A 12,081-nucleotide genomic window follows, 5' to 3' on the forward strand; every position below is an offset into this window, starting at 1 on the left:
GACATTGTAAACAAGAAGCAGGCAGCATTATCTCCTGCAAATGTAAACAAACTTGTTTGTCTGAGCGATTGGGTGAACAAGAAGTAGGACTGATTGGACTAAGTTTTACATTGTTTTATTTTTGAATGCAGGTTGTTTTTTTTTTACATAATTCTACATTTGTACGTTCAACTTTCATGATAAAAGAGATTGCACTACATTACTTGTATTAGGTGAATTGAAAGACTATTTCCTTTGTTTTTTACAGTGCAAATATTTGTAATAAAAATAAATTTAAAGTAAGCACTATACACTTTGTATTCTGTGCTGTAATTGAAAGATATATTTGAAAATGTAGAAACCATCCAAAAATATTTAAATAAATGGTATTCTACTATTAACAGCACGATTAATTGCAATTAATTTTTTAAATCACTAATTACTTTAGCCCTAATAAAAATATTAGACAGTCAAGAGGCCTTTCCTAACTGTGAGTATCTCTGCTGTTGACATTGGAATCCTCATAGTAACTCCAATACTTCTGGGTCTGATCTCGAGGAAGGACCCTGCCAAATCACAGAATGGTAAATTGGGGTTTCTGATTAACAACATATAATCAATAGATCAGTCAACAAAATGGGGCTACAAAATGGGGCTAGAGCAAAGGTTATTTTTATATTTCTATATTGAAATAACTATAGGAAGAATTGTCAGTGGCTTATCAGATAAAGGCCTACTATAACCTTGCCCCTTTGTCTTCTCTGATACTGGCCTTACCTGAAAGCAAAATGTGGACTTCCTGCAGCACAAAAGCATGTCTTTTAGAGTTAGAAAGTACTGTGGTTTATTAATGATTGTTAATGACAATGTTAATGCAACATTTCATGTCTTGCAAAGTTTCTGATCTGATTGGTCAGAAAACAACTTTTTGGGAAGCAAGCTATGAGGAGTCTTTGATGGCTACAATTAAGGCGTCTATGAACTAACTGGGTAGGATACACATTAGTAAACTTATTTGAATCTGCAGCATTTTCGAAAGAATATGGTCTGTATCCTCTCTCAGCAATAGTATATAATGTGGTAAAAGTTATTCTAATGTGTTTGCATACAATAAACTTTAGTGTTGCTGTTCCTCCATTTGTCTATAATTCTGAGCACTGAAAGAGCTCTTATCAAACTAAAGGCAGTCAAAAGATTGCATTATTTTTGCAATTTTAGTCTTATGGAAATGCTATTATTTCACTTTATAATTAAGGTTGGGACTAAGCCAATTCTGACTTTACCCAAACTCCCTAAGACAACATGACTTCCAAAATAACACTCTTATAGGTGCTCTCCTGCCAGAGGAGCAGGAAATTCCTCTTGGAAACAGTCACTAAATGTACTATATATGAGCTAACTTTCGATAGCTGTTGATTAATAATGTTGATGATGCATCTTTTTATAAGGATAATAGCAGAAGTGTTTTCTATGCTATTGTCAAGGTTCCTCCCGAACTCTGAACTCTAGGGTACAGATGTGGGGACCTGCATGAAAAACCTCCTAAGCTTATCTTTACCAGCTTAGGTCAAAACTTCCCCAAGGTACAAAATATTCCACCCGTTGTCCTTGGATTGGCCGCTACCACCACCAAACTAATACTGGTTACTGGGGAAGAGCTGTTTGGACGCGTCTTTCCCCCCAAAATACTTCCCAAAACCTTGCACCCCACTTCCTGGACAAGGTTTGGTAAAAAGCCTCACCAATTTGCCTAGGTGACTACAGACCCAGACCCTTGGATCTTAAGAACAATGAACAATCCTCCCAACACTTGCACCCCCCCTTTCCTGGGGGATGTTGGATAAAAAGCCTCACCAATTTGCATAGGTGACCACAGACCCAAACCCTTGGATCTGAGAACAATGAAAAAGCATTCAGTTTCTTACAAGAAGACTTTTAATAAAAATAGAAGTAAATAGAAATAAAGAAATCCCCCCTGTAAAATCAGGATGGTAGATATCTTACAGGGTAATTCGATTAAAAAAAACATAGAGAACCCCTCTAGGCAAAACCTTAAGTTACAAAAAAGATACACAGACAGAAATAGTTATTCTATTCAGCACAATTCTTTTCTCAGCCATTTAAAGAAATCATAATCTAACACAGACCTAGCTAGATTACTTACTAAAAGTTCTAAGACTCCATTCCTGGTCTATCCCCGGCAGAAACCAGCATACAGACAGACACACAGACCCTTTGTTTCTCTCCCTCCTCCCAGCTTTTGAAAGTATCTTGTCTCCTCATTGGTCACTTTGGTCAGGTGCCAGCGAGGTTACCTTTAGCTTCTTAACCCTTTGCAGGTGAGAGGAGCTTTCCCCTGGCCAGGAGGGATTTCCCCTTCCCTTTATATTTATGACAGCTATAAAAATCAATATCCCCAATGTTTGAAAAGGTACTATATTTTGGAAAAAATATGAGATAGACCCTTTATTCTATTCTGTGGATGACCAAGCTGTATTTCCAAGGGTATGCCTGAAGAAATACAGGAAGTGTCATACTGGAGCAAACCCACCATCCAACTAGTCCAGTATCCTGTCTGCCACACTGGCTAACACCAGATGCCATGGAGGAATGTTCAAGAACTACCTACATAGATGTGGGATAACCTGTTCCCCCATGAAAATCTCATCCTAATCCCCAACAGTTGGAGACTGGTTTAAACCCCGACACATGAGGTGTTTCTCTCTTCCGAAATGTTATTTATTATAACAAATCCAGATATTCTTATCATTCATATAAATGCCCAATCCTCCTTTGAATTTTGCTATATTCTTGGTCTCAATGACATTCTGTACGAAGAATTCCACAGTCTAATTGGGCACTGAATGAAAAGGTGTTTTCTTTCATCAGTTTTCCCACCTTTTAATTGAATAACCTCTTGTTCTTGTAGTATGAGAGGGAAAATAGAAGCTCCCACTGTCTCTTCTTTACCATTCATTATTTTGCATAGTTTTATCATGTCCCCTCTTAGTTACTGCCTTTCAAATGTAAGCATCCCAATCTTTATGAGTGTTTCCATGCTAATTATTCTTGTTGCCCTTTTCTGAATCACATTTAATTCTGAAATTCTTTTTAAGATGGAATGACCACTAACACAAGTTGTATGCCAGATGAAGGCAAACTATTGATTTTAGCAAACCACTGATTTAAGCACAATATTTTCTCCATCCCATTTTTTATGCATCCTAATAGATTTGCTTTTTGACTGCAGCTGCACACAGTGGACAACTCAATGATGATATCTCCTTAAAGATACCTAGGTCCTTCTTGTCCCACACTATTCCTATACAGTCACTGATTTTATGAAAGAATCTTTTGCCAGTAGTGTTATTTGATACCATACCACGACTGCCCAGGAAAAAGTAAAAACAATAGCTGTGGTATTCTGCCTAGTAGATGCATCACATTTTATTTTACAATTTTTTTTAAATTAAGAATTTATATGAACATAATAAAAACATCAACTCTGAAGATACTTCCTCTTTGGCACTGATACTGAAAACCGTAGGCTTATTGTATGGTGCAAAAGGCTCCATCGATATGAAAAATTCCAGTCAATTTGATAAGACATTCTGTATTTCTGTCCCAAAGTATGGTGGTGTTTTTTTCTGGGCACCATTAAGTTGTTTCACCCTAGAATTTGTTGCATTTAAATAGCAGGTAAAGTTTTAAACATGGACCACACTGGGGCTTGCGGCTGCCAACTCAAAAGTTAAAGCTGCATACAGAAGTCCATAATAAGCCTCATTTTGACCTTGCCACCTCTAAACTCTAACTTTAGTAAGCTGTTCCTATGGAAACAAATTTATTCTAAAGAAAAAGGATTAGGTGCCCAACCCTCAAAAATAACCCTATTTTTCAAACCTGCAAGTAGTCAGTCATGATTTTTCAACTCGAATTTCACAAAATGCAAACAAGATACCAATGTGAAATTTCTAAAGATAGCTACAGACTATAAACCCACAAATTCACATGCACATAGATGCTTGCAAGCAGTATGGTTTAGAACAAAGCTAGATTTAAATAAAAGTTATTCGTAATGATCCTTATTAACTGAAACATCATCAGCCAAGACACTATAATGGACTACACATGGATTTATGCACTGAAAACTTGATGCACTAAAACTACCTTACTGCCATTACTATTAGACACAGATGTTCTTGCCCCAGAACAGTAGAGTAAGAGAGAAGAACTCTTGCATTGAAGTGGCTTGCTCAGCTAAAGTCTAAAGTTTGCTAGGCACGCACATTCTGTCATGAGACTCCCTCCCTCCAGCTCATTGTCCAGACCCCAACAGAAATCTGACAAAGTTCTCAAATCTCTAGCACACTTCAAGATATCTGTGCATCGATACATGCACCCATGCAAAACCTTAACAGTTAAAGTGCACAAGATGACTCCAATGAGGTATAATGGTGTGTGTGGATCTGTACACCAGGGTGATGTAGACAGGAGGGTGGATGACAATGAGCCCCCACTCCCAAAACATTTCATCTCCTTTATGTCTTCACTGACAAAAAGTTGAGAAATTTTTAATTAACCCCAAGGTAACTCATGCAAGATAGCTAACCTCAAGCAAAATCCCAGTAGAGACAAGGCACCTGTAATTTTTAAATCACAAGGTAGTTAGGTTTCAGAGTAACAGCCGTGTTAGTCTGTATTCGCAAAAAGAAAAGGAGTACTTGTGGCACCTTAGAGACTAACCAATTTATTTGAGCATAAGCTTTCGTGAGCTACAGCTCACTTCATCGGATGCATACTGTGGAAAATGCAGAAGATGTTTGTTTTTATACACACACATCATGAAAAAATGGATGTTTATCACTACAAGAGGTTTTCTCTTCCCCCACCGCACTCTCCTGCTGGTAACAGCTTATGTAAAGTGATCACTCTCCTTACAATGTGTATGATAATCAAGGTGGGCCATTTCCAGCACAAATCCAGGTTTGCTCTCCCCCCCCCCCACACCCCCCAACAAACCCACTCTCCTGTTGGTAATAGCTTATCTAAAGTGATCACTCTCCTTACAATGTGTATGATAACCTGGATTTGTGCTGGAAATGTCCCACCTTGATTATCATACACATTGTAAGGAGACTGATCACTCACTTTACATAAGCTGTTACCAGCAGAAGAGTGGGGTGGGGGAAGAGAAAACCTCTTGTAGTGATAAACACCCATTTTTTCATGATTTGTGTGTATAAAAACAAACATCTTCTGCATTTTCCACAGTATGCATCCGATGAAGTGAGCTGTAGCTCACGAAAGCTTATGCTCAAATAAATTGGTTAGTCTCTAAGGTAGCTAGGAAAGATCAACACTATACTTCCTCTGCCCATGTCAAGCCTTCTCCTAGTTTACCTTGCAGTAAAAAACTACAGGTGTCTTGTCTGCATAAAGATTTTACAGAAGGACAGCCAATGTGCATTAGTTATTCCACCATAAAAAACATTTAAAGCAGTGAAGTTAAAGCCTAAGGGCATGTCTTCACTACAGACCTAACCTGAGTTCTTACTCAGGTGGTGCCCCTGACAATCCCCCCCCACCACTTCTGTCCACCCACAAAAACCTCAGACTAACATTTACTTGTACTTTCAACCTGGGCTAGCTGGCCCATTTAGGGCTGTAGGTTAGAGCCTACAACAGGGTTGGTACTTGGTCTCATTTTAAAAATCTGTTCTGAATTAAAGGGAAAGATACCCCTTAGCACCTGACTAATTTAGAACTATTTTTAAAGGAACTATTTAGTCTCTCTCAGATGAAAAAATTTTTTCCCTTGTAAACAGTAATGTTATAGCTATATAGTTTGTGTAAATGGTTTTGAATGAAGGCTATATGAAACCTGTCATAAGTTTTAGTTAGTATTTTGAGATAATCAAAAATTAATTAAGGCTCAGATCCAAGAAAGAAATTCATGCAAAGAGACCCTTGTAACTTCATCCATTTCCAGTGACATCAATGGGACTCCACATAATCAAAGTATAGCCCATGTGGATCTTTTTCCAGGATCTAGCCTTAATGTTGTCCCAACTTGTCAGAGTTTTGAGTGTTTATTTTTACAGAGTTGGAAGGGTCTGACTTATGTCTGCATGGATGATTATTTTATTATGTGTTTGATGTGTATTTGTTAGTGGGATGGGCATTTTGGTACTTACTACAAAAGTTAGCTACATTAGTGCACCTTTAATATGGGATGGGCCACTTTTTATATGTCCAAATATAGTATTGATGCAAAGCAGGTAACCCAAAGCATTTAGTCATAACTGTTACAGGTGCAATCAGTTGAAGTTTTACATTTCAAATCTGCGAGTTAGTCTTCAACAATTCATGGTTTTGTCTATCTTTATTTAAGATCTGCTGATATGTCCTCTGCCTAAGTATTAAAGCCTGTACCTTCACAGCAACAGACTATTAACAAATAGTAAGTAGATTTATTCTCTCTGTAACCCTAGTTTTTGAAGTCTTGTCCTCCACTGACACAAGCTTTTTTTTTTTTTTTTTATGCTGTGTGTTTCAGATATACTTAAGATAAGTTGGAACATTTCGAATGAGGATAATCAGCCATGTAGGGTTATTTTTTATTTTAGTATAAAAGGCATGTTAGTACTTTTGCTGGATTATCCTTTAACACCTTGTCTTTTTCAAATATTGCACATTGACATGTACAGCTTATAAATAAATTACTATGGACCTACTGAGTCTTACTCACTTGGGAAGTAAATTCCCTTGTAAGAGTTTCATTTTTAGGCAAGTTTTTTTTGGAATCTCTTCCTCTTGTGATGGATTTTTGGTTTTGGCTGTGTTTTTCCAAGAAAACATTTAAAGTATTTTTGTCTTAATCTGTTTTATATACAAAGGATATGTTGAATACTGCTTACTTTATCTCCTCATTTCACATCCACACTTGTGAAATCTAACTCATTTAGTGGAAGGAGATTCTTGTGCTAATGTATTTATGAAACAATATCTTACATTTGCGAGGGGAACGCAACAATCAAATAGGGTTGTTATATCACTAATTCCTATTATTCTATTTAGAAATAATTACAGACTTTTTAAAGTCTTATCCTCTTGCAATGAAGGACTTTTACTGTGTGCTTCAATGAGAAATTCTAAAGCTTCCTCTTTCAAGTTCTCATCTTGTCAACTCTGTAAGTTCCCACCACCCAAGAGAATATTAATTATATTGTGTTAGTCTACAGTTCAAAAAACTGTAGAACTGCAAGATTCGGTCATTTAGGATTCATTTTAAAAAAAGTTTTGTTTTGTGTTAGAATAGTGTTTGTTATTCAGAGTTAAGAGAAGTGTTTACAGTTTTTCTTCAGGGTGGTGAAGGATTTTTGCTGTTTTCTCAGGAAGTCATTTACATATATGACTAAAAGAACAGGAGTACTTGTAGTACCTTAGAGACTAACAAATTTATTAGAGCATAAGCTTTTGTGGGCTACAGCCCACTTCATTAGATGCATAGAATGGAACATATAGTAAGAAGATTTTTTATATAGATAGATAGATACACACACAAGAAGGTGGAAGTTGCCATACAAACTGTTCTAATAAATTTGCTCATCTCTAAGGTGCCACAAGTACTCCTCTTCTTTTTGCGGATACAGACTAACACGGCTGCTACTCTGAAACATATGACTGTAATTGTTAAATACCATGTATACTTACTGTGCATACATAAAAAAATAACTGGCAGACCTGTCAAGTCTCACTCATTTAGGGAGGAAGGTTCTTTGCATTAAGAGCTGGTATGTTACATTTTATGTTTCTATTCTGTGCTTCCAGAAGAGAATGGAAGCAATCGTCTCTAATTTCTAATATCCATTATTCTATTTTGAGTTATTTTAAGAGTACTTTTCAGTGTCTCTCCACGTGATAAATTTTGGCAAACAAGCACCACAGAGTTTGAATGATCTCAAGCTTCCTTTTAAAAATAAACCTTCCCCAATCATCGGTTAGGCAAATAGTTATATTATGCATACAGTTAATCTATATGAACACATGATTGTATTAGCATCAGATTATCTCAACCCCTCTCAGCAATTAGTTAAGAACAAGACATAGGTGGATAAAACAGAGACTCCTAAGGGGAGGGGCCTGTCTTTACTACATTTGCACAGCTCTTCGTAAAAATTGGTTTGTCACGATTAGGGGCCTCTAGATGCTGCTGTAATACAACCAACCACTCATCAGATCACATACCCAAATTCAGCCACTATCAGAAGACAAAAAGAAAAGGAGTACTTGTGGCACCTTAGAGACTAACAAATTTATTTGAGCATAAGCTTTCGTGAGCTACAGCTCACTTCATCGAATGCATTCAGTTTTTTTCCACTGAATGCATTCGATGAAGTGAGCTGTAGCTCACGAAAGCTTATGCTCAAATAAATTTGTTAGTCTCTAAGGTGCCACAAGTACTCCTTTTCTTTTTGCAAATACAGACTAACATGGCTGCTACTCTGAAACCTATCAGAAAAGAGTGTTGACAAAAGTCTTAGCTAAAAGATGAGTCCACATAATTATAAATACGGGCATGTTAATACTTTATTGAAGTGCTTTCTCCGCCTTATCTTTACATGTTTGTAAGTGATATGTACAGTTATACACTAAACTCCACTACAGGAGCTTCAAGTCTCACATATGTGAGTAGAGACCTTCAGTAGGAATGGATTTTAAGGGCCTTCCCTCTCTACCCCTTCTGCAAAGGAGGATTTTCTTTTTTCGGAGCGTATTTCAGTGGAAAATTAACCCCTCCCACTCCCCACCCCCCATGTTCTGGTGTTTTAAACTCTCCTTCATTCACCCGCTCACCCCGAGGGGAAAGAGGGGATTCTGCAGAGTAACAAAGACTCTCCCACCGTGTGTGCGGGGGGTGAAATAAAATCCCCTCTATCGGAGAGAGTATGAAAGGAGGCAGCTCTGCTTCCCTGGCGTCGCAGACTGTGAGTGGCCATTTTAATTTAAGGGCCTAGGGATCTGCTGCTCCTCCTCCGCACTGAGCCCAGCTCCGCTCCGCCCCTCCACCGACCGGATCGGGGAGGCCCCGGCCCGGCCTCGTACGGCGGAGACATCCCAGGCACATGGGGGCCGCGGGGAGAGGCCCCACATAGGGTGCGGGGGTGGGAGAGGGGCTCGGGGTGGGCGCAGGCAGGCGGGGGGCGGGCCACAGGCACGGGTCCGCAGGAGCCAGGCAGAAGAGGGAGGCGAAGGGCGGTTACCTATACTGGGCAGCAGCCCCGCCGTGGGTGAATCCAAAGTAGTTGCCGGTGGCCATTTTGGCATCTTCCCCCAGCCGGCTGGGCACTGCGGCGGCGAGGTGGCGGCGGCGGTCGGGGCCATGGCGGGAGGCCCGGGGGGGTGAGGTGAGGGAGAGAGAAAGAGAGAGCGAGCGAGATCAGACACGGCGCCTCAGGCAGCCCCCGCGCGTGGCCCGCACCCGCTGTCCCCCGCCCCGCCCGCCCGAGCGGCGCTACTCACCATAAGTGAAGGAAACTACCGGGCATATGGGAATCATGAGTCCGGGCTGGCAGCAGGAGCGGCGGCCGCTGAACTCTCAACTCTCACCCCCCCTCCCTCCTCACCGCCGCGCTCACTCGCTCGCTCGCTCGCCCTTCCCCCCACCCACCTACGGCCTCAACAACGACGAAGTGATGTGCGAGCAGGCCTGGGTGATGCGCATGCGCCGGACGGGCACTAGGGGTTGATGGGAGCTGTAGTCCCGCTTCATCCTGCCATCGCGCGCGATGTCGCCGCTGGCTCGGGGGCGCTGGGGAAGGTTGCCGCAGTGAGAATGTGCATGCGCGGGATGGGCAGCGGCTAACGGGAAATGTAGTTTCTCCCCTTCCGCCCCTCTTCCGGACCCAGAAGACGTAAAGGAGCCTATAAAGGGCCGCCATTGACGTGTTGGTTAAAATCATGCGCATTCACCTTCCGCCCTTTCTTCGGGGGGTAACAGGTTTATTTGTTTTGCACCGACAGTATTTTATACGTCGCTGCATGTATCTATAGTTCTATTACAACTATTTTTGTACAAGTGCACATGTATACGGTCACACATTATACACAGTATTAAAATATAGTGAGTTGCATGTGACACGAGGTACAGATCGTCAGGGGCTATCCTCTATCACTGCATTTTCACCCATCTCCTTTCTATACAGACCCTCAGCTTTTGCAGGTCCCCCCCTGAACAAATTGTATTTCCACATGTGGGAGATCTGAGCAAATGAATAGTCACACCCTGATTCTGCAGTGAGCTTCCTATGGCTGCATGGAGCACCTCACAAAAGCTTACGCTCAAATAAATTTGTTAGTCTCTAAGGTACCACAAGTCCTCCTGTTCTTTTTGCCAATACAGACTTACACGGCTGCTACTCTGAAACCTTTAAAATAATGGGGTCCTGTTGGGCAGGTGCAGGGGGCTACCCATGAGGCCCTGATCCTGCAAAATCTTAAATGAGTGGATCCCTTATAATATCCAGGTGGGGACCTCCTGCGTCTACCAACACAACATGGCATGAAAGTAGGAGGATCCCTTTGCAAAGCTGAGGCACAAAGTCCGCAAACTACTCATTCCACTCACACGAATGAATGAGTAGAAGGTTCCTTTGAAAATACAGTCCATACTGTTGACCCACCATGAACAGTTCAGAGACAATGAATATGATCACCTTTGTTAGGAAACCTATCATCCTAAGGTTAATCAAAAAACCCTAAAAGAATCTCCAAATATACAGGACCAAGTTCACCATTTGTGTAACTCTAGTCAAAGTTATACTTAGTAGGCTAGATGCATTTACTTCTGACTTATTGAGTACCATTCTGTTCCACCTTTAAGCAATCCCCTTCATTAGGTAACTGATCATTGCAAATCCCTGGAGATGAAATGAGTACGCACAAGTTAACTTTTCCCCCCTTCAGTGAGCAATATTGACCTTAAGACCCAATATCTGCAGCTCCTTCAATAAATTAACAAAGGCCTGTCACGTTGCACTCTTCTTAAATTTAATTTTAAAGTTGTCATTTAGAAGAATTTCACTCCTTGAGGAAGGATTTTGCTCTGTTTCAAAGTGATTTTTTAAAAAGCTGTTTAAGTAAGTCATATCCTTTTTAAATTATCACAGTTTGAGAGTATCTGTTATTAAAAAAACAGTGACTCCCAAATAGCAGACTTCTTATTGATAATTTTTATCATTTATTTCACTATGGACATATTTATAAAATAGGCATAACAAAAGGGAGGTATCTGATATCATCTGCATAACAAAAGGGAGGCATCTGCGCTTTTGATTCTCTATGCATCTGCGATAGTCTAATCACATAACTTTCCACACAATTATTAGCATACCAAATTAGTATTTCCACACAATTATTAGCATACCATATTAGTAATACCAAATCACTCCACGTAGCTTTGTAAGCCAATAGAGTAGCCTCATAAGAAGAAATAAAGATATGTACACCTCTTGTTATCTTTGTTCCCACTCAGGCAGAGTAGGGAAAGAAACCTGCACTGGTAAGAGAATGAACAAGGTGAACATAGGTGTTTTGCAAAAAGAAAAGGAGTACTTGTGGCACCTTAAAGACTCAAATAAATTTGTTAGTCTCTAAGGTGCCACAAGTACTTCTTTTATTTTTCCAAATACAGACTAACACAGCTGCTACTCTGATAGGTGTTTTAGTTTACATCTCAGACTACCAAAATCACCAACCTCCTGCAATAGATACTGAGCCATGGGTGAAAGTACTCTCTTGGATCCTCTCTCTGTGAAGAAAGCAGCTGGTAATTAGAGCCATTTAATTGCTTTTGCTTTCATGTCATCTGAAGATCCTATCCTGCAAGATGCTTTACACAAGCTGACACCTACACAGAAAAATGCACAGAACTGGGAATTAAGTCATTAGAGCCTCAATTGGAATCAGGACACTTAAAAAAAAAAGAGTTATTTCTCCTCCAAACTCTTGACTTACCTAATTTTCCATAACTGGACTTCAGGTTTACAGTGTCTGGGATTCTCTTATTCACTCCTCTGACAAATGACCTCTGAATGTTTA

At 40.1% G+C, this 12,081-nt stretch overlaps 1 protein-coding gene across 3 annotated transcripts in view; it reads right to left on the minus strand.

The window, feature by feature from the left end:
• ZFR (zinc finger RNA binding protein) overlaps positions 1-9,659 on the minus strand; it is a 54,167-nt gene extending 44,508 nt beyond the window's left edge. For all 3 annotated transcript variants that reach the window (XM_048849437.2, XM_048849436.2, XM_048849439.2), the window contains exons 1-2: positions 9,505-9,659; positions 9,246-9,330 (exon numbers count right to left, since the gene is read on the minus strand). In XM_048849437.2, coding sequence (XP_048705394.1) covers positions 9,246-9,330; positions 9,505-9,541 — 122 coding nt within the window. In that variant the 5' untranslated portion in view covers positions 9,542-9,659. The remainder of the gene's footprint in view (positions 1-9,245; positions 9,331-9,504) is intronic.
• Between the last annotated feature and the right edge of the window lie 2,422 nt (positions 9,660-12,081).

This window comes from Caretta caretta, chromosome 5, assembly GCF_965140235.1.
Source record: "Caretta caretta isolate rCarCar2 chromosome 5, rCarCar1.hap1, whole genome shotgun sequence".
NCBI lineage: Eukaryota > Metazoa > Chordata > Testudines > Cheloniidae > Caretta > Caretta caretta.